Consider the following 23,889-nt stretch of genomic DNA (forward strand, 5'->3'; position numbering starts at 1 on the left):
GAATGATGTTCAGAGTGTGAAAGTTCATTCAAATGCATTAAAGATAGTTCAATCGAATCAATCCCTAAATTGTTTAAAATCGCAAATTAGGTTGGAAAATCATTCAAATAATCTGTGATTAAATTTAAAAATTAGGAAATGAATCCATAACTAATTCATTTTCAATCCTAAGCATAATCATAATCATGAAAATTGAGAATAGGATTGAAGAAAAGATGAACATTCATAAAGATTAGAAATACTAAACAAGAACTCAAATTCAGCCTTGATTGGAGTGGATCCTTGGATTGATTAAGTGTTTAGCCTTTCATGATCATCACCAATGGAAAAGCCACGAAATTTATAGAAGAGGAAGGAATAACGAAAGTGAAAAAAGGAAGAAGAATGAAGAACAATTGAGAAAAAAAAAGAGAAAATAGTTTGATCCTAAAGCTTGCACAACAAGTAATTAAATCTGTTTTATTGTTTTTTACAAAACGAAGTAACTAACTAACTAATTCTTACATATATAGAGTTACTACTCATAAGGAAGGGATGAACCTTAATTAGGCCCATCTAATCTACCTAATTAAACTAATTACACAAAACAAAGCCCAAACTCATAGCCCAATTATTCGAGTGCAGAGGTTCTAAATTCCAAGCCTAATTTGACCCTCAAGACAACAAAATTGACCCAAGCTTATTTGTGACAAAATTGAAGATGTTTTTCTTAGATTTCCAGGGACTACTCACATGTTCCATTTTGAGTTCTTTAGTGTCCTGTAGGCCTTGCCCAAGGAAGATGGGCCAAATAAACATAAAAATCCGAAAATAAACCACAATTATTAATCAAACTCAATGATTTGCCTAAGATCAAAACTAAGTAAAGTGAGAAAGTAAGGATCAAAGAGATGTAAATTGAGCTAAGAAGAATAGAAAAATAACACACACACACACACGCACACGCACACGCACACGCACACGCACACACACACACACACACACACACACACAATTCTATATCATATAATCAAACACTTTAATTAGTCACCAAATAAATAAACTAAAATTCTATTTTAAGACAAGTTGTATAATCATTTACGAAATGCCCTCCACTTTAAACTTTTATTATTTAATTACCCTTTTTCTAATTCTATGAAATCTAGATCACGATTTATCAACCTTAATTATTCACACTTAATTTCTAACCTTACTTGCATTAAATACTAATTTTCTTCTTTCAAGCTTCTAATATCTATTTCTAGACTAAAATCCAATTATTAACATTTAGGCCTTTAATGAGTTGACCATTATTCTTTTTAAACGTTAGCTTAAAAACTTAAGAGCTTAACCATGCTTAGGTATCATACGGTAACATCTCATTTTCTACCATTTCAATAATCTAAAACACTACTCATCACACAAGAAAGCAATAATAATGTCTACTCATCACACACAAGGAAAATTGAAATGTTACAATAATGCATTAAATAAATTGAATATCATATAATATAAAATTTTCTTAATCAATTTAAAATGTAATAAATCAATTTGGTCTATAATTCTTTTTTAATCACATACATCATTTAAATTATAATTGTTTTCAAATAGAAAAATTGTATCACTTAATAGTATTATGATCAATTAATGAAATAGGAACCATTAAAATGAATTAATTGAATTGGATAATACTATTTAATAATTTTGGATGGAATGAATATAAGATTGTCACATGACATCACCACATAGAATCAAACCTTCTTTTATAGTAGATATAGTAGATTTATAATTTTGGAGAAAATAAATATAAATTGACACATGACATCACCCCATAACATCACCCTAAGTACCTTACCAACAAAACACACCCTAAGTAATATAATGAATTTTAGTTGTCACTTGAATAAATAAATACTAACGTAGAAAGACACAACATAAAATACATTGTCATGAATGATATTAAGCTTTTTTATATATAATTTTTGGTTAATTAAGTTTTTATAATCTCAATTTTTATAAATTTCAATTTTTAGTCTTTAGAAAAGAATTGACAATTTTTAGTCTTTTATTAATTTTTCGTCAGTATTTTTAGTCTCTCTAAATATTTTTACCGATTTTTAGTCCCTTATTTATTTTATTGTTCAAAATTAGTCCTCATTTTTTGTCATTTTTAGTCCTTCATTTATTTTATATTTGAGACTAATTTTGAGTAGTGAAAATAAATGAGGGATTAAAAATGGACAAAAATCTTAGAAGAACTAAAAATACTAACAAAAAAATGAATGAAGGACTAAAAGTTGTAAAAAAAATTGAGACTATAAAATTGCATTTGAAAAAGTTGAAAGACTAAAAAATTGATTAACCTTATAATTTACTTAAAGGGATTAGGTGGAATCATAAATAACTTATATTTAAGGGTATAAGAGAGCATCTTTAACGGTGTGTCTGGAGGTGGGATGTTGAGTTCAAGATCTGGCCTTGACAAAATCTACCATTAGAGGCAGACTCAAGATCTCCAAAGTGGAGAATGAGTTCTTCCACAAGAACCTTAAAGATATGCACTATTCTAAAAAAAATATTTTTTAATCTCTCTCTCCCTAATAGCTTCTCGAGGGAACCAACAAATAGAAAGAGGGAAGAAGGAAACAAAATAGATCAAACACAAGAAGAACAACAGATCCAAACAACAACAACTATAACGAAAATAATAAATTAAAAAATGAAATACAATTAAAAACACAAATTTGGTATGAAGAGGTGTGCACAACGACATCAAGGTAGGCGTGGTGACCCTCACCAACGATTAGATAAATCGCGGAACACCAAGGTGTGTGTGGTGAAACTTCTAAACAAAGGAGGTGGGGGCAGAAGAGGTGGAGGCTGAGGTGCAAAGAAAAAAGGAAAGTAGAGGTTATAAAGGGAGGTTGGGGGCGAAGGACGGTGGGGCTGACAGAGGAGGGTGGGGGCCAACAAAGGAGGTGGCAAAGGAGGTTGGTGTGTGTAGTGTGAATTTTAAGTGGATCCACAAAATGTGTCTAAAAATTTCAAATTGAAATCTACCGTTAAAATAAAAAATAAGAAATATATTAATGCATACGTGATATTGTGTGAGATTCACGAAAAAGTACTCTAAGATCTCAAAGTCAAATTTATTATCGAAGATGCTCTAATGGTGTCCAAGATCTTATAAAAAAATTGAGGTTTCCAAGATACAATAATTAGTAGCTTGCTGTATTGATACAACAAGGAAAAAAATGACTATTAAAAGTTTCTTGACTTATTTAATTTATTAAACAATCACTTATATATTTTAAAGTTTTGGTAATTTTTTTTATGAAAACTATTGGTTTAACAAATTCATCTTTATTGGAGTATTTTTTGTAATAGTAATTCATCTTTATTATAAGAGAGAAGTTAACATTGTTTCTTTCATAAAGGATAATTTATATCACCTACCAAATAACCAGAAACAAAATAATCTCAATTAGAATGTAAGGGCATGAATCAATTCATTTTTTCTTTGAAGGTATCTTTTCATGTTATAAAATTATAATTTTGCCTTGAAAATTTTAATCTTTCATTTCACCTAAATATGAAAACAAAGCTGTAGTATTTTTTTATTTTTTTTGAGGAAAAACACATCAGGGTTTGTCAATTAGATTAACAATTTTGTAAAGCACAATTGAATCTCTGTCCCAGACCAAACAATACAATATTGACTCCCGCAACCATCTTGTTTTCACCTTATTTATATTTCCATATATTGAAAACACTTCAACACATTTTGAATTCGATGCTTTCTAGTTTTCTCCAAACTTCAACTTTAATCATAACATTAGCTTGTTTAACCACTCACTTATGCCTAAATTAAAAACTCGATCTATTTGTTGGCCTCAATTTAAGTATTGTATCTTATCTATTATTGCTTGCTCCTTATTACAAATAGTTTTTCTTTGACAACTTACTATTCAATGCCTTTGTATCTTCTTCATATTTATCAATGATCCTAACTGAATTACACCACTGCCATGAACAAAATGGGAGGGGAGTGTTCATTGTCTGCATATGCAACCGTTTCTTGCATGTTTGTTTTTCCATCACATCCACTTCGATCCGCGTCTAAATAGAAGTTGATTTGTGTAGCTTTTGCGTTTATGTTGCTATTTGACAAGCTAATTTGTGTAGTTTTTGTGTTTATTTTATTATTAGATGCGGTATCAAACATGTTTTTAGTATTTTGAAAGGTTATGTAGCACTTGAATTATGAAAATGTCAAAAATATATTTTTGAGTACACAACCAATGATTTTTACATGGAGTAAATAAACATATTTTTATATGATTAAAAGCTATTTTACAAATTCAACAAATTTCGTTCCCATACTCTTCATACCAGTTGCAAAAATTACAGCTAAACCATACAGTTCAACAATAATAAATCCAATGCTCTACAACAATGGTGGATAGGTACAACACGTGTCAGGTGGGGTGCACTTAGATTGACCTAATCAATGTCTACATGTTTGTGAATTTTGCTATAACCATCATTTAAAAAAACATTTTTTTTAACTAGGCTTAACTCACAAAACTGTGTTTAGTATTAGTAATAAAAATGATAATTCATTATTACTTTATTTTTTTTACGGTTTTCTTACTTTATTTGTTGTATAATCCTTTAAAAATAAAGAATGAACGTGATGTTTCGTAATTACTAATAAAAATGAAATCAATAATGCAATTAAACCCATGAGAAAATACAGGTGCACCCAAAACTTGTTACCTTGTCCCTTTAGCCTTTAGCTTACTCGTTTAAGTGAAAAGTCTACTTCATTTCATTTATGGACGTTACTCAATCAAACATAAAAGTGAAGCCAAAAAACAGCATAGATTTTTTTTGTTGTTGAGAAAAAACAGCATAGATTTGATCGACAATTTTGGATCCTAAAATAAGAAAAGGCGGCAAATTTTCTTTTATTATCCCCATGGGCTTCAACAGCCGATTATAATTGTTTTTAACTCGAAATTAATCCGTAAAATTCGATGTAGATAAATTATTATTATTAATCTTTTTAAAATTACAACTAAGAGCATCTATGTACATAATTATGTAAATCAGTTGTTTATTCTAAATTTATGAGTCTTATAATATTACATAAATTTTAAAATTTTACACAAAAATTTAATTTCAATATCAAAGTTGATAGATAGAGTATTTAACTTGAATTAATTAAAAAATGATTCTTTAATTAATAAAAATAAATTAAGCAATAATTATTTATATAACTCATGCACCCTCAAATAATCTGCTTGAATTATTAAAAAACTTGATAAGTAAAATTGTTTAAATTTAAGTAAATCATGAAGAAAATAGAAAAAGGGTCTCCACGATAAAATAACAAAAAAAAAAAAAAAACGTTTGGTATTGGTTGTGCGAGAGATGATATGGCAACAATAAGATTATTCATATTACTACTTTTTTTGACGAGATAGTGATATTCATATTAATCGTACGATAGAGATAAAAACAAAAAAAAAAAAAGGAGAAAGAAAAAAGGAGGTGAGGAGGAAGACAAGAGAGTATTGGGAATTTGGCAAACGAGAGAGAGTAATTCCCAATCAAGTAAAGATTTAGATTAGCAGGAATGAAGAAGAATGGAGTATAGTAGTCATCAACCTTGTTAGCAGTCTCAGTCACACTGTAAATTTTTGGTTACTTATCTCTCAAAATCTCAAATGCATATGCAATTGCAAAGCATTTCCGATCCTGAGGGAGAGAACTTTTGTGACAGCTGTATCCACTCCGATTGTTGATTTTTTATTTTCTTTCTCGCGGCAAGATCTCACTCTGCACCTAGGGTTAGGGTTTTGGCATGGCGACTTCTTCTTCTTCTTCTTCGACTTCGAGCTGGCGCGAGGGCATGTCCTCCGACAACATAAAGGGACTGTGTCTCGCTCTCTCCTCTAGCTTCTTCATCGGTGCCAGCTTCATTGTCAAAAAGAAGGGTTTGAAGAAGGCCGGTGCTAGTGGAATCAGGGCCGGTATCGTTCATCCTTCACTCTCGATTTCTTTTGAATTAGTACTCGTTTCTCGTGCTTCGCTGATCTCCCGAGGAGTTTTTATTCACTTGTATTGAGTTTATTTTCCGTGTTTGGTTAAGTTTTCTTGGGATCTGGAGCTTTTTTTCTTTACTCTCTTGGGCCGCGAGTTCATCTGTCTCAAATCTCTCAAGTTTAAACTCGATGCGTTGCTTTGCCTGGCTTTTTTTTTTATATCTTCTTGCCCAGAAATTGTTGTAGAATAAGCTTATTTGGTCTCGGCGTGAGGAGGAAGGGAACACTTTTATGTTCTCGATTCTCATCCTTAAGATTTTCATCCAACTTTTTTTTGGCAATTTTAACAATTCTTTTCTTTTGCTCCTTGGTATGGAATGATGATAGATCTATATTATTCTAGCCGCGTCTTTATTGCCACGAAGAAAAATGGAGTTTGTGTGACTTGAGATCTTGCTTTAAATTTTAGAAATCGGTGGATAAACTGTCTGCTAGTTTCATGTTTTCATGTTGTAGCAACTCATCACTAGGGAAATCTTTTATTCTTCTCCTATAGAGAAATTATATTATGTTTTAATGAAATGGATGCTTAACTCTAAACTATATGGGTCTCTTTTCTTTGATTTATTTAATTTACTCTACAAAATAGTTGTTGCCTAATGTTTCTGTATCTCTAGCATTTGCTCTTTCTGTTAGGATGGATATAATATAAGTCAGTGCACTTGTATTATCGTGTGCTGTTAATAGTTTTTATTTTTTTGGTTCATTGTCTCCCTGATGGATCATGTGCAATAGTGACTGACTATCCAAAATTATATCTGACAGGAAGTGGAGGTTATTCTTACTTGTATGAGCCGCTTTGGTGGGTGGGAATGATAACAAGTGAGTAATACATATTATTCTGTTTGGTTTTGGAATGACAAATGAATTGAATGTATTGTTGATTTTTCCTTTCCCAAGTGTATCTCTTGAGCTCCTGCCTTTTTTTTTATATATATTTTACAGTTATTTTACAAGTGCAGAAAGTAATGTAGTTACTATACTTCTGTAGACTATAGATTGAGTTCTATGTAGCACCTTAACAAATCCAAAGAGGGGCACTCATCTGTATGTTTTCCCCTTCATCCATGTATAATCCATCTTTCTGCTACTTATTATCCAAATTTATGCATTGCACAAAATAAAGAATAAATAAAAAAAAAGTTGCTAAAGCCTGTACCTTCATCCTAACTTGTTCTTTTATATCCTTTCTTTTGCTTCACATATTTTCCAAGGGAATATCTCAGCATGGACACAAAGGGCATATAAAGATGCTATGCTATGAGTTGCATATACTATTAAGTGGATTAAAATTTCTATTATAATTTTCTAACACATTTGCAATTTCAACAGTGATTGTTGGGGAGATTGCCAATTTTGCAGCTTATGCATTTGCCCCAGCTATATTGGTCACCCCTCTTGGTGCTCTTAGCATTATTATCAGGCATGATAAAAATTTAGCTTCAAATTGATGCTTGACTCATGGTAAATTCTGATTTGTGATGTTTGCTTGCAGTGCTGCTCTTGCTCATATTATTTTACGGGAGAGGCTACATATTTTTGGAATTCTTGGTTGCGTTTTGTGTGTCGTGGGATCTACAACAATTGTTTTGCATGCTCCTCAAGAACGGGAAATTGAATCTGTTTCAGAAGTGTGGGATCTTGCTATGGAACCAGGTAGCCATGTTCCTACTTGATATATCACTGTCTTTACTCAATAGATATCGTATTTAACGACTAACCAAGAACATAATCTTTCTACTGCAGCATTTCTCTTTTATGCAGCTTTGGTAATAACAGCTACTTTTATCCTTATCTTCCACTTCATTCCTCTCTATGGCCAGACACACATAATGGTTTATATCGGTGTTTGTTCCCTTGTAGGTTCTCTAACGGTATGTCTCATTATGTAGTCATTGATGACTTTCTAATAGTATTTGTCTCCCCTTGTTATTTTCCCCCCTGTATTTGTATTGTAAGGTTTTCCTTTGACAGGTTATGAGTGTTAAGGCTCTTGGAATTGTCATAAAGTTAACACTGTCGGGGATGAATCAGCTAATTTACCCTCAAACTTGGGCATTCACTCTAGTTGTAATTGTTTGTGTTCTTACCCAAATGAATTATTTAAATAAGGTACAGTAGTTTTTCTTGTTAGTTCCCTGAACTTTTTATTTATTTGATGTACTATTATGTACTTGTTTTTGTCAACACTCAACAAGTTTTGTAATGTACTTCACTACTTATTTTGGTCAACAGGTATCATGTACATGAAAATAGTTTGATTGAATTTCTGTTACCATTCAGTGAAATCTGTGAAAGTATCATGTATTTATGCTCACAATTTTTTTAAATGTATTTTGATTTTTAAACATTTTATGTATGTAATCTTTTCTTGCTTGTGTTGAGAAGAATATAAAATTGTCTAAGTGTTGGTTATTTATCTTCTTGTTGGACTTATGCATGATATGTTTCTTGAACCATAATTCTTTTTATTGTGTAAATCTTGTAACTTTAAACATATTACCATCTGATATAACCTTGTGATCTTTAAGTAAACTACTGTGATTGATTGAAAATTTTATCCCTTGGTTTAAAGATAAAGAACTTGATCGGAAAATTGACAGCTAAATGAGGAAGGTCAACAAGGAAAACAGAAGTTTGACTCTCGTTTGTCAGTTGGCCAAGATTTCCCTGTCTTTTAATTTTTTTGGGAAGAAGATATGAGAAAGCTACTGTGATGAATTTTGTAATTTAAATCCAATGGGGTGTTTGGTAGTTTTTTTTTTTTAAAGTTTCCTAGGAATCTTAGGTTGGGAATGTTAAATTCCTATGTCTGGTATAAATATTTTAAAAATCATTCCCAGGAATTGTTTTTTAATTAAATTTCCCACTAAAACTTTCCCATGGGAGGGGTTGGGAATCCAAGATTCCTACGAAGGGTGAAAGTTTTTTGTATAATTATGTCTTTCATTCCTGGGAATATCTTAGACAAACCGAACATATTTATGACATTCCCAGGAAATATAATTCCTTGGAGACATGATTCTCGGGGATGAAAAAAGACTTTGTATACCAAATATCCCCCCTAAGGGAAATGTTAGCAACACTATTTATTATTGGCTGATGTTTATTAAAAATCTCAAATATGTGTGGGTCGTATTCCATATTTAATGAGCCCCCACTCATAATTTTGTAGTTTCCAATAAATTTTAATCAATAATAAAGAATGCGTTGAAAGAGTTGTGTTGCTAGCACTCCTCTTAAATCTAAATGCACATAAAGGCAACTTTGGACATGGATGTCAAACTCAAGTTAGCTCTTAGACTCCTATGATTTTACTGGTCTAGGTAGAGAAAACGAGTTAACTTGCTATCAAACACTTTTAATTTATATATGATTTGGTCATTTTAATGGTTTGATCTTTTGTAGTACTAATGTACTATCACACTTTATTGTTGTTATTTGTTACTTGCTATATTATGAAGTTGAAATGTTGATTTATTGTTGTGTTAAAAGTTTAATGTTATGCAAATATGTCATTAATAGTTTTTTTTATATTATTTTTTATATTAGGTAAAACTTTTACGAGTTTACGAATCGAGTCTACAAATGTTGCCCGGGTTACGTAGACTCTCGAGTTTGACAAACTTGGGTTTAGGTATCTGGATGGTTTATTATGTGAACAAGTTCATTTTCTCTTTGGCTTTAAACTTGGATATGCTGGATTAGGATAAAGCTATATGTTTCCTTGGTGCTGGATGTCGATTTGTCATGATTCTGCTACTTACTAGTATTAGGCAATTACTTTTACATACTGTCACCATTTTTTTTTTTGGGGGGGGGGGGGGGTTGATGAATAGTTTTTTCTGCTTTATAATTCATGTGATAATATTTTTTTCATTTCTGCAATCAGGCACTGGATACTTTTAATACGGCAGTGGTATCTCCCATATATTATGTTATGTTCACTACATTTACCATTGTGGCTAGTGTTATTATGTTTAAGGTAAGTTTTGTTACCTAACTGGTATAGTTAGACACTGCTTCATTACTCTAATTTTAAGATTGTATAAATTGTGTTAAAATAATCCGGATTGATTGTATATTGTATAATCTGTGTTTGTTAAGGCAATGCTTAATATCATTTTGTTTTGGTGTTGCCACTAGATCTTCAATGATACTTGCATGCTGGTTGTTGCCTATAACTATGTGAACCTAATTTTATTTGCTAGTCAAGATTCTCTTGGTAGGTCCCTGCATATACCTGTGTAAAGAACTGCTTGCAAATGAAGTGTGAGAGGTGAATGCTTTTATGAATAAACGAGTGTCTGCTGAGGCATTTACGTCTTGATGTGAAAATTGTTTTCTCGTAAATTTCAATAGGGTGTGAAACTTCTTTTGCTCTTTCCCTTAACAAGCATATGGAGATGCAAATCTTTAATTTTTGTCTCACTATTTGTCTTGAATCTGATGTGCAAATCATCAGTTTAATTGTTGCTGTTAAAAAAAAAAATCAGTTTAATTGTTACTTTCACATTCAATGTCTGTCCCCTCTTTGCCATATCTTAGGGTTGACCTTTGATTGAGAATTGATTTTGATGTCAGGACTGGGATAGACAAAGTCCAACACAAGTTATCACAGAAATATGTGGGTTTGTGACCATTCTATCAGGAACTTTTCTTCTTCACAAAACTAAGGATATGGCTGATGGTATGATCTAGTGATCCTACAGTAGCAATTTCATGTAACTTTAGATTACACTCTCGTGCTCACATGCACTTTCTTCAGACATGACTTTGTTAATATTTTCTTCATGTGCAGGTTTACAACCATCTTTATCTGTTAGACTTCCTAAGCATTCAGAAGAGGATGGCTTTGATGGTGGTGAAGGCATTCCTCTTAGACGGCAAGAAGCCATGAGATCGCCATGATATATTCTTTGCATCACATCTTGCTTTTCTAAATGAGCTTGAGGCGCTGGGGAGGGATTTTGCCAAGGTCGTCTGTAATTTACTGATTATTTCCCTCCCCATCATATTTTTTACCTGATACAGTTGGAGTCGAAGGATGTGAGTTTCCTATCACTGTTCTTTTGGTCTCCCGATGATTATGCTTTCTGATCTTGCCTAGCATGCCCCTCTACACTCCATAGCGGAGACAAAGGCCAATGTAATTTTCTGCACATTGATTATATATAGTGTACCTCAGTTAAATGAAAATATTCATCATCAAATTTTGAACTGGACAGCATTGCAATGTTATTATCAGTGTCTGCTGCCATTTGAACTCGAGCTGACCTCAATATTTTGTGCTTGTTGGAGCTAAATATAAAAATTAGGATGTGTAGATTCCAGGTCAAATGCATCGTTAAATACGGTGGATTGTTTTAAATTTTAGTCGCTTTGTAGATTTAGCACTACGCATGGTCTTGGCATCTTTCTGGGAAATATATGGTATAACAAAATCCATAGGCCCTAGTCTTTTCCTTTCCTCACTTGATAAATATCTTAGCGTGCATCATATTCATAGCTTTACCGTGGTGAACAGGGATGTAAAATAAAATACTTGTTACATCAGAGTTCTATGCTTGGAGTGGGGGTAAGTTCTCTTGATCTGGCCAACTGCATAATTTATTGGTGCTTAATAGGATTGAGATAAATGGATGTAAAACATCACAGTAATTGTTTCATCTGTAAACAACTAATATTGGCCATATTTGTTGTGGTTGTGCTATCGGTAATGATGGTTGAACATTCCAGGTTTCATACAAAACTCAACATAAGCCATGAATGTTAAAAGAGTAAATTGTAATGACGCTCTATTTTTTTTACTACTGTTCTTTTTATGATAATAAAAATACTTTAATCTTAAAACCTTTACTAATGATTCTGGTGCGTCGCTTGAGCTATCCCCATAAAAGTATGATAAGAAAAATATAAGTTGTAATGTTAACATGATATAATTAAAATCTGTAATAAATAAATATTTTTAAACATATATTGTGATACAATATTCTTTTAATATTAGCAAGAGGGCGCTTATGCCCCGACGGTGGGGCCTTTTGGGGAAGGGCCCAGCCCAATAGGGACAGCACACCCCCCACTTATCATCCTTTTCTTCTACTTCTATTAACTGAATTATTATTTTTTTAAAACTGTATTCTAAAATAATTTTTAAATACTAAAACAAAATCAGAATCAAACTCACCCTATGTATCTTCTTTAAGACTAACATCTGACAATCTTTCTCAAGTTTAAAATATCCATAAATGATTAGCAATTAATAGAAAGTTTATTCATATATAAAGCTGAATATATTAACAAGCAGAAAGAAACGTTTATGATGATAAACCCAAAAAAAAAACGCAGAAAAGAATTTAAAATATTTTTTACATCGTCATATAATTTAAATTAATATGTATGACAAAAATTTTAAAAGTAGTTTTTGATATATTTGTATATTATTATAAATTAAAATATGGTAACGCGAAAAATAGTGATTTCATTAGCATGCACGTGTACATTTTTTTAATCAATAAACTCGTATCATTTTAATTATAATAAAAGTTTGAATATAAATTGGAATTAAATTATAAACTCTTGGACCAGCAAAATATCTAAACTTTATAAGACAATGAACGACATTATTATCTTACGGTTTAAGTATGTTTTTCCCCCCTTAAATATAGGTCTTGCGTGTTTTTAGTTCCTAAAAAATAGTGATGGGAAAGAGTGATGTGACAAATGATTTAATAGTCATATTGTTATAGCCTTTTGTGTTTGCTGATGAGGATTATTATTATTTTAAAAAAAAATAGAGAACCTATTTTTCACACCTCACTTGTTTGCAAGAGCATAAACACCGTTAACTTCTCTTGTGGACTATGTGAACGGAGTTTGAAGATTGAACGGTGTAGTATGGGTGCCTCAATGGCGTTTGTTTGACCATTGAGAGGCGTTTCGGTCCTTGGAGGAAGATCCGTGTTGAAGCTTTCGTTTATGGACTTCAACAACGTTTCTTCAACGATGTGTGTGTGATTCTGTTAAACAGTGCTGAAGTTGTTTTTGCGATAAGTGATTAATGTGTCATTGTAGTATTTAATTTGGGTTAAGGTGTTAACTATGATCACTTATAAATTTTCCATGTTGGGGGTTTCGATTTTTGTGGGGTTTTGGTTGTTTGTAAACTGATATCTATAAATTTGGATTTCGATTTATGTTGATTTTATTTTGGGGAAGGGGGGGGTCTTAATGGGTTTAAATTGGGAATAATTAATTTGGCATATTAATTGTGTTTTTGGTAGGTTATACAACATGGATTGGACAAGAGAAGAATTCATGGTTGTAATGCACCACATGGGAAAGTTCAAGTTTGAGCCATCCTTGCATTATGCTGATGTTAAAAAGGATACTTTCCATGGCCTGAACATTGATACATGGTCATTCTTTGAAGGTGTGGGATTGCTGAAGGGTTTAGTCTATGATGGTAAAATGAAATTTTGGTGGAAAGCAGAGGATGCACAATTTGAAGGGAACCTGAAACCATTTATGAATGACAATGATGCATTGAAATTGCCCAAGTTTGCATTGTTGAATAAGTGTAAAGTAGGGATTTATGTTGAACACACTGTGTCAATTGCTGAAATTGTAGAGCAAGTTGATGATGACACAGTTAACGTGTGTGGGAAGGAACAACTTGGTAGTGAGGATGGTCACTTTCTGAATGTTGGTGAGTCTGAAAACGTTGATGGTGTTGGTCAGTCTAAACAAAATAGTAGCAGGGATGTTTGTAGTGGCGAACTGGCGATCAGCCAAATGATGAAGATAGCGATGACCATTTTTCACAAGATGCAGGTGCAGTGGCAGTGGCATTGGCTTTGACAGTCATGTCACATTTGGTTCTGCATTCCGGTTTGAGTTAGTTGTGGATGATGAAATGCACATGCACCAAATTGAGGAAGACTATTTTAGTGAGGAACTAGTTAGTGACATTGAAGACAGTGATGTTGAGGGAAATGTAATACCCAAAGTAACTCCATATACTTTTAAGAAGGAGGAATTGTGTAAACAATTCAAGTTTAAGAAAGGTATAGATTTTTCATCCATGAAAGAATTCAAGAAAGCATTTTTGGAACATGCAGTGTTGAATGGTAGACAACTAAAAATTTTCAAGAATGATTCATTAAGAGTAAGGATGAGATGTAAACAAGAGGGATGCACATTTATCATACTGTGTAGCAAGGTGACAAACAAGCAAACTTGTAGGGTTCAAACTTTAGTGGATGGACATAGGTGTGGCAGAGTGTTTGACAAAAAAATCTGGGTCCAAATGGGTAGCAAAGGTTGTCAGAGATAAATTCAAGATAACATTAGAAGGAATTTCTGTGTTGGTATTTCTCAGGCTTGGGCAGATTGGGCTAGAAAATTGGCTATTGAAGATGTTGAAAGGGATGCCACTAAGCAATACTCCTTGTTAAATTCATATGTTGCTGTGTTATGTTGAAAAAAAAAAGGAAACACTTGTAAGATAGAGTTACTCAGACCTTCCCTTGATGTGCAACCAAGATTTGGAGCATTTTATATGTGCTTGGACGGGTGTAAAAGAAGTTTTTTGGCTGCTTGTAGACCATTCATAAGGGTAGATGGATGCCATCTAAAGACCCCTTATGGAGGCATATTGCTGGCTGCAGTGGGCAGAGATGGAAGATCAATATTTCCCCTTGGCATAGGCTATAGTTGAGTTTGAGGCAAAGGAAAGTTGGAAATGGTTCCTAACTTTACTATTTCAAGACATTGGGGATGTGAGGACATATAAGTGGGTCTTCATGTCAGACCGACAAAAGGTTAGTTTACTATTTTTTATAAATATCTTTTCCATGATTATATTTTATTAGTGATCTACTACAGTTTGCAAAACTCATTGTTGTTGTTGTATGTGCATGCATTGTAGGGCCTGAACTTAGTTTTTGATGAATTGTTGGGAGATGTAGAGCACGGGGTGTGTGAGAGACATATTTATAATAATTTCAAAAATAAGTTTGTTGGTGGAACCTTGCTAAGAAATTTGATGATGAGGGCTGCTAAGGCTAGCTTTGAGGAGGCATGGGATGAGAAGATGAACATATCAAAGAGGTGAATAATGAAGCCTATGACTGGTTAATTAAGGTTGGAACTAAATTATGGCGTAAGCACACATTTTCTTATTACACTAAATGTGATGTATTGATGAATAACCTGTGTGACGCTTTCAATAGCACAATATTGTGTGCTAGGGAAAAGTGGAAATTGGTTTGCAACATTGTCTGGCCATTTAGTCTTTGAAGTCTCACATTCAATGTTGAGTGATAAGTTTATTGTAAATCTCAATTCATGGTCTTGTTCTTGAAATCTTTGGGAAATAACAGGTATTCTTTGCAGACATGCTTGTGCTGCCATTCAAGACAACAGTCAAGAACCAGAAGACTATGTTGACAAGTATTATCTAAAGGATACTTACATGAAATGCTATGAGCATGCAATTACAGCAATTAATGGTCCTATCAATTGGCCTGAGACTCCTGCTGAAAGCATACTACCCCCTGAATATAAACAAGGTGTGGGAAGACCCAAGAAATTAAGGAGAAGGGAGCCAGATGAAGAACCTAGTGCTACCAAATATAGAAGGACATGTACAAAGAAAAAATGTGGTAGATGCAGGGAAGTTGGTCACAATGTTGGGAAATGCCCTGTACCACCCCCTTAACCTGAGACTGTTGATGAATTTGTTGAAGTCAATGAGGCAGTCATTGATTCTGTGACTCCAAATGAAAATCCAGTTGGTGCCACTGTCAATGTTGATGCTACAAATCCACAATTTGATAATGAAGTAGATGGTGATGGCACAACAGTTAATTTGACAGGATCTGGGATTAATGAGGTATATTTGCTAGTTAATAATTCTTCCATTATTATTTGTGTGTATATATTAACATACCTCTTTATGAGTATGCAGAGCAATAGAATGAATCAAGTGCGCCAAACTGCTCAATTAAAACAGGAACAACATGTTGAATCTGCAAAAGTGTGTAAATTTTATTGACACTATTTATTGTTTTTAGCAATTACTTATAAATGCTAAATTTAATATGTAGGTGACTAAGCCAAGTAAAAAAGAGGAAGGAATGTGGGATGCCTCAATCAAATCTTGTTGGTGTTCCAAAAGTATTAACTTCTGATGCTGTGAAAAAACCAACATCTACTGGTGCTGCTCAAAACCACCTACTGCTATTGGTCCAACTACACCTTCTGCAAGTGTTAAAAAACAGCTTCTGTTGTTGTTGTTGTTCCAAAACAAGCTACTGCTAGTGCTGCTCTGAAACCAGCTATTGTTGGTGCTCCAAAAATTCTTAAACCACCAACTACACGTGTTTCCAAAAGTGCACCCTCTACTGCTGCTGGTGTGGGATCTCATGACCAAAATACAAAAGGAAAGGTAAATATTATGCATTCAGGATGTGGTGTGACATATTCCCTTGAATTTTTTGTAATTGAAGGTCCATATGTTTTTCATATTATTTTAGGGAAAGAAAAACCACCCTTTAATCCCAACCATTGGTAAGAAAATACAAGCTTATACTGTTGCTCAATGTGTGGTTGCTGCTACAAATCACAAGGTAAAAATATAATATCTATTCAATTAGTTTTTGAACATGTTTACATTTTTTTGGAACTTACATGTGTTGATGCAATCAGGTTAAGCAACTTCAACAAATCAACAAAAAACAAAGCAGCAACAACAGTAAGTATTCCCATCAACACGTGGGATCATCCACAAAAAAAGTAGAAGGCCAAGGCTATGTGCCATTTGGGAACACTCAGAGTAGCCACGTGTTAAATGAAGGACAACATAGTGGAATCTAGGGCTTATTGGGGCAAACAATGTTTTTTGAAAGAAGGGAACTTGTACAATTTTTTTTATTGTGGGGGAATAGGTTGCCCGTGACACCATGTAAATGGATGGACAATATGTTTTGACATTATTTAGCCTTTACAATAACTTTTTTTTTTTTTTTTCTGTATGTGGCCTTTGTTTGTTATCTTATGTGGCCATTATATTTACCTTTTAATTTGGGAAGTGACCTTTGTGGCAAATTTCCCTGTTTGGGGCGCTTTTATAAACTATTTTTTCAGATGGGGTCATTTTGAAAGTATTTTCGCGAGGGGGCTGTTTTTTACGTTATTTGCATACATGCACCATGCAAACCGCCAGTGGCGAGTTTGCTGTTTGCGAAGGAGTCGTCAGTGGCAATGGCGATATCGCCATGCATAGGGAACCGCCAGTCCAACTGGCGAGTTCCAAGTTGCAGTTGTAGGCTCAGGTGGCAGGTTGCAGGCTTGCTTTTTCAGATGGCAGGCCAAAGGCAAGTTGCAACTGTCATTGGCGAGTTAAGGGCAAGTTGCAACTGCCATTGACGAGTTAGGGCACTGAAGGGAATAGCCATTTCGGATGGCGATTTAGTGTCTTTATATACGCGAAAATTGCTTCAGTGTTGCTGTGTGTTCAAAACTAGATTTCAGTTTCCAAAACTGTGAGTGTTCTCGTTTCTTGAGATTTAAATTTGTCCGCATAAGGTTTGAAATTTGCTTCTTGAGGCTTAAATTTGTCAATCAGGTTCGTAATTTCCAGTCAAATAATTTGTATTATAAATTTTTTTAAGTAATTTTTTAGAGCAGTTTGAATGTATAGTTTTTATTAATTTTTTAATTAAATTAGTTTTATATTTTATATGCTTGTTTGTGTGTATAAAATAGAAGAAATTTGACATCATATTTATTTGAAGAAAATATTTTGAGTCTGGAAAAAATTTTGTAAGTATGAAATTTTTAGTATATTTTTAATTAGATTAGATTGGTGTTGATACTTTGTTAGTGTGTTAAAAATTGATCAAGCGGGTATTGTCAAAAGTGTTTGAAAGAAAAAAAATTTGTAACATCATAATTATTTGAAGTAAGTATTTTGAGTGTGGAAATTTATTTTAATATAAAGTTATAGTAATTTTTTAATTAGATAAGGTTGAAGTTCATGATTTGTTGGTGTGTACTAAAAATTTATGAGCATTCAACTTGAACGGTATTTAAAATTAAATTTTTTTCCCATTATATTTATTTGAAGTACGTATGTTGAAGTTATTATTGTTAAAATGAATTATTTATAAATAATACTAACTTTGTTTATGGTTTATTTGGGCTTTAAAATTACTACCTTGGAATCATTTATTTTTTAAAATGTTTACCATAAAAAATATTTAAAGTTAATAATTTTTTTATAGAATAAAGTTTTCATGTCAAATTGTGTTAAAGGGATTTTTTGTAATTACATTTTACAATTTTGAATTTATTATGATTAATTAATTAAAATATTGTTTTTGTAGGTACATCATGAATTCGGTTATAACAGTGTTGTATTTCAATGGAAGGATATATGAAGGAAATGATGGTGTAATATTTGAAGGCAGTAAAAAAATGATTCAGATTAAACGTGAAATTAGTTTCAATGCGTTGAAGAAAAAAAATTGGAGATAAGGTAAAGTTAGAAAATAATGAAATTATTTGCGCTATCAGTTGTAGATTTTTAGTATCTGGAAAATATGTTGCGTTGCAAATTTGTGATGACGAAGATGTTGAAACCATGCTCGAAAGTTTTCAACAACAAGATCAAATGTCAGTTCTGGAATTGTACATAGAAAAGGATGTGGCTGGTGGTTCTATGTTTAATTCTACAAATTTTCTTACATCATGTGGAAATAATTTATCTAATAATGAGACGCAATCGTCAAGAAATGTGAGCAATTTACATGGTGATGAAGATGATGATGATTATCTTGTGTCTAACTCATACGTGGAAGAGTCTTTAGACGAAGATGATAGTATTGACGGTATAACTGATACAGACGATGAAGTCACCGACATGATTCAACCAGTAAGAATTGTTCACCCAGCAGAAGGTATAATTTCCTCTTAAAAAATACGTCAATACATTTATTATTTGACGACAATTGTATTTAATGCTAAATAAGTATGATTTGAATTTTTTTTGGACTATTAGGTGTACAAGGAATTGAAAATCCATTTTGGAATGATGTTTTGCATTATAATAATATCAACTGGAGTCATCCTGATGAGGAGGACATTTGTGGTTTGGAGATGCCATCCAGTTTTAATGTTGGCCAAGAATTATATGTTGGCATGGATTTTGATAGTAAAGATGCGGTCAAGAATGCAGTCAAACAATATGTTATGAATGTGCATCAAAGTTTCAAAGTGATTGAAAGCAAATGGAATAAGTATGTCGTTTGTTGCTTGAATAAAAATGCAGATTGTCCTTGCCCTTTCTATATGAGGGCAATTTTATCTAAAAAAACTGATTCATGGAAAGTCACTCAATGGGGTGGACCACACACATGTCTCAATATGACCATGAGCCAAGATCACGAGAAGCTTGATTCAGATTTAATTGCCACTTGTGTAGTAGGTACGTATTTTATGTTCATATTATGTTATTCTTTAGCGTTAATTGTCATTTAAATTTTATTATTCTATTGACAGGCATGACCAGAGAAGATCCATCAATAAAAGTTTCTTTGATTCAAGATAGGATTAACAGTGAATTTGCGTACAAGGTGTCGTACAAAAAAGCTTGGTTGACGAAACAAAAAGCCATTGTAATAGAATATGACGATTGAGAAAAGTCATATGCGAAACTGTCGTCGTGGCTAACACACATGCAAAATCATTCTCTTGAATCATATTTTCAAATACTACATGACGATTTTATTATTGAGAATACAGTTAGTCACGAACACCGTTAGTTTCATAGAGTGTTTTGGACTTTTGGTCAATGTAAAGAGGCTTTCAAGTATTGTAAGCCAATCATACAAGTTGACGGCACACATTTGTATGACAAATACCATGGGACCCTCTTAATGGTCACATCACAAGATGGAAATGGTGGTGTCCTTCCTTTAGCATTCGCCGTGGTCGAAGGTGAGACGTTGACAGCGTGGTCATGATTTTTGGCACACTTGCGTGAACACGTAACAAATAAAAATGGTATTTATCTCATATCTAATCGTCACGCGAGTATAAAGTCTGTTGTGGCTAACGAAACACTTGGTTGGCAACCTCCCCACGGTTATCATGTTTACTGCGTCCGACACATGGCAATCAATTTCAATCGCAAATTCAATAATGCCAAACAAAAAGAAATGTTGAAGAAATTGGGTAAGATTTCATATTTGATGGTCACGTTAATTTAAGTTTCATATATACTTAAAATTGTTGTTCATAACTAATTTTATGCAGCCTACACTCCTTGTAAGCACATTTTTTTGATCAAAATTTAGAAAAATTTCGTCAACTGAGTCCAGCCATAGCAACATGGATTGATCGCATTTCAAAGGAAAAATGGACGATGACTTATGATAGAGAAGGACGTCGATATGGTCACATGACAACCAACCTCTCAGAATGTATCAATAAGGTTTTGAAGGATTGTCGCAACATTCCCATAACAGCGTTGGTCAAATCAACATACAATAGGTGTCGAAAGTACTTTGTTGATCGTGGCCGCCAAGCCCAAAGACAGTTAAATGAAGGACAAGTATATTGTTCAAAGCTTGTTAAAGAACTTAGAAAAAATAAAGAACAAGCTTGTTCGCACATCGTTCGTGTGTATGATATCCACTCCACAAGGTTTGAAGTAGAGGAGACCTTCAACCCTATAACGCAACGTGGCAGACAAAAGTGGGCAGTTAACTTGAATGGTCATCATTGTCAATGCGGAAGGTATTCTGCGCTTCACTATCCATGTTCACACATTATTGCAGCTTGTGGTTACGTGAGCATGAACTACTACCAATATATAGATGTTGTTTACACAAATGAGCACATCTTAAAAGCTTACTCCGCACAATGGTGGCCTCTTGGGAATGGAGCGGTTATTCCTCCTTCTGATGACGCATGGACACTTATCCCTGACCCAACTACAATTCGTGCGAAAGGTCGGCCAAAATCAACAAGGATAAGGAACGAGATGGATTGGCTCGAACCATCTGAGCACCGAAAAAAATGTAGTAGATGTGGAGCAGAAGGGCACAATAGGTGCCGATGTCCAATGCAATCTGACCGTGGGAGTAATTCATTTATTTGATTTATGTATGTTAGATGAGTGACTTGTATTGGTTTATGTTCTGTTCAATGTATTTACTTTGTGGTGTTCAATGAAATCGTTAGTTAGTTAAGTTTGAAGGTGTACTTTTGTCAGAAAATTTATACATTACTTATTTTCGATATTGATACTAAAGGAGAAAGCGTGTGTTAGAAACATTACATATTTTCGAAATTGATACTTGTATTGGTTTAAGTTGTCTTAAATGTATTGACTTTGTGGTCTTCAATGAAAGCGTGTGTTAGAAACATTACATATTTTGATTTGTGTAGTTTAGTTATATCTTTAACATTACTTATTTTGGAATGTAACAGTCTCTTAATCCCTAACCCCTAAACCCTAATCCCAACACCTCAAACACTAAACCCTAAACCATAAACACTAAACCCTCAGCCCTAAACCTTAATCCACAAACCCTCAACCCTAATCCCTACACCTCAAACATAAAACACTAAACCCTAACCCCAAAACCCTAAACCCTAAACCCAAATCCATACACCTCAAACATAAAACACTAAACTGTAAATCCTAAACCCTAAATCCTAAACCTTAATCCCCAAGCCCTAAACCCTAATCCCCAAACCCTACACCTTAAACCCTAACCACTAAACCCTAAACTATAATCCCTAAACCTTAAACCCTAAACCCTCAGCCATAAACCCTTCAAATCTATGCAGCTTCTGATGATGAACCTTATAATTTGAGCAAATAGGTTGGTGGAAAAAGTCCAAATTGATGCATGTAATGAAATAAAATTACATTTAGAAGTTGAAATTGGTGTTCGTCGTTAGTTAATACCATTACTTATTTTCATTTGTCTACTTTAGTTTTTTTTATAACTTTATTTATTATTCTAGTTTGATGCGCGACATAAAATGTATCCATAAGTAAGGCTTAATAAATGAGATACCATAAATTAAGTGTCAAATTCAAATTACAAACATACAACAACAATTTTAAACAGAGACATCAACATCATTCATTATGATGTCCGTGATGGCGTGAGGATGTGCCACATGGTCGATCCCACCTTCGGGCTTGACGATCAGCATTTCTTCTTGCGCGCTGTCTCCGCCCTTCTTGATCAGCCTCAGCAGAAAACTTGTGATGCAAATCAACACCTAATAAGTCACCCATATCATGTATTGCTCCGGGTACATTCCATTGCGGAGCTAATGGTGCGTTAGGTGTTGCCATCGGGGCATCATGTTGCTGCGAAGGGGTCATAGTCGGCCATGAAAAATGAGGATGTGTTTCCGCAACACCACCAAATGAATGTTCGCTTGCAGACATATCAGTGTCATGACCTTCGAAAGGATACTGATACATCTGCGAAGGATATTGAGAAAATGTTGGTGCCGTGTAATACATTCCATGGCCACGCTGCTCCATTTGTTGGGAAAAATCTTCCGCTTCAACAACCTCCATTCGTCTATCAAAACCCCGAGTTTCAACACTTGACTGAAGCATGTGAAACTGTTGTGCCACAGACTCAGTGATCCTCTCTTGCTCTTCGGATAAAATCGTTATCTTCTCCACATAAGGCACGAGATCATCAACTGTCCATGTGTTCCTCCCTTGTGGTGACACCATATACTATAATGTCTCCGCAACTTCACCCTGCAATTATTAGGATCTGGAAATTAATGTCAATGCTTTAAAAAATAAATTGAAGTTAAATATTCAAAAAGAAATAAATACCAATGTAGCTGTGTTTGCATTCTTTGGGTCGACAAACATCTTTGTTTTTCGCCTATACCAGACCATGTAATCGGAGTTAAAACTCAATAGGTCCTCCTGTCGAGGATAAATGTCGACCCTAAACCCAGCTCGATTGTTCCATTGACTGATCATTGAGGCCAACAGCTGAAACCAATTTTCATCTTGTTTTCCTTTCAGCATTAGGCCATGGATATTCAGTGGTTGCGAAGGACACTTGGGAATAGGCTGTTGCATTTCAAATTGTCGCAATACTCTATCAGATTGATGTCACTCAACAACATGGAAACAAATGAGTGGCACCACTATGCACCACACTACACTATCAACCAAACAAATTGGAGGCAACGTCGACATAACAATTGTTGTGTAAGGCTCCCACAGAAACTGCATACAATAACACAATTGTTAATTTTGAATTAAACATGACATTTTATTTATTATTTAACGAATACATAACGATCTTCTTACCTCATGTCGTTTCATGATATCTAATTTGCGACGAAAAACTATCAGATCATCATTGCCAATATGTTGGTTTCCACGTTGCAGCCACCTAAAAAAAATATGAAATAATTAGTGGCGGCGCGTTACATTATTAATTATTTTCAAATGAAATCTTATTTTTAAAACAACTAACCTATGTCCGAGTGGTTTATTTTCTAATACGGGGGGTTCTCTTTGGAGCCAAAGTCGTGCAGCGTTCCCATGCCCACATTTGGATTAAGATGCACATACCTCTGATTGATTTAATTTTGTAATCGGTGGCGCTGCACATCTCTCTATATAAATAAGCAAGCACGGCAGGTCCCCATGCATACGTGCTGCACTGTTCAAAGTCACGTAAAAATTGGAGGTACCTTAGGGAAACTTTACTGCTGCTTTTGTCAACAAATA

The 23,889-nt window shown here is 33.7% G+C and overlaps 1 protein-coding gene and 1 long non-coding RNA gene across 7 annotated transcripts; both read left to right on the forward strand.

Annotated features, from left to right (window-relative positions):
* Positions 1-5,436: 5,436 nt before the first annotated feature.
* Positions 5,437-11,429, forward strand: LOC100804175 (probable magnesium transporter NIPA4). 2 transcript variants are annotated; one of them, XM_003540103.5, is made up of 9 exons: positions 5,437-6,017; positions 6,855-6,911; positions 7,422-7,512; positions 7,585-7,745; positions 7,836-7,963; positions 8,064-8,201; positions 9,982-10,074; positions 10,674-10,779; positions 10,891-11,429. In XM_003540103.5, the coding sequence occupies exons 1-9, from the start codon at positions 5,849-5,851 to the stop codon at positions 10,998-11,000; spliced, it is 1,053 nt and encodes a 350-aa protein (XP_003540151.1). In that variant the 5' UTR covers positions 5,437-5,848; the 3' UTR covers positions 11,001-11,429. The 2 variants fall into 2 exon arrangements, 1 of the variants encoding a protein (XP_003540151.1); XR_001383943.3 differs by lacking the exon at positions 10,891-11,429 and adding an exon at positions 9,642-9,726 and having other exon boundaries at positions 5,478-6,017.
* Positions 11,430-12,814: 1,385 nt separating this feature from the next.
* On the forward strand, positions 12,815-17,198 carry LOC100813614 (uncharacterized). Of its 5 annotated transcripts, none has more exons than XR_005887406.1 (8): positions 12,815-13,098; positions 13,373-14,911; positions 15,019-15,233; positions 15,473-15,984; positions 16,060-16,128; positions 16,199-16,539; positions 16,628-16,720; positions 16,800-17,198. It is a non-coding gene; the product is annotated as an uncharacterized lncRNA (long non-coding RNA). The 5 variants fall into 5 exon arrangements; XR_005887410.1 differs by having other exon boundaries at positions 12,816-13,096; positions 15,019-15,200; XR_005887408.1 differs by having other exon boundaries at positions 12,819-13,096; positions 15,019-15,200; positions 15,486-15,984.
* The last annotated feature ends 6,691 nt before the right edge of the window (positions 17,199-23,889 follow it).

The sequence above is a fragment of the Glycine max genome, chromosome 12, assembly GCF_000004515.6.
Source record: "Glycine max cultivar Williams 82 chromosome 12, Glycine_max_v4.0, whole genome shotgun sequence".
NCBI lineage: Eukaryota > Viridiplantae > Streptophyta > Magnoliopsida > Fabales > Fabaceae > Glycine > Glycine max.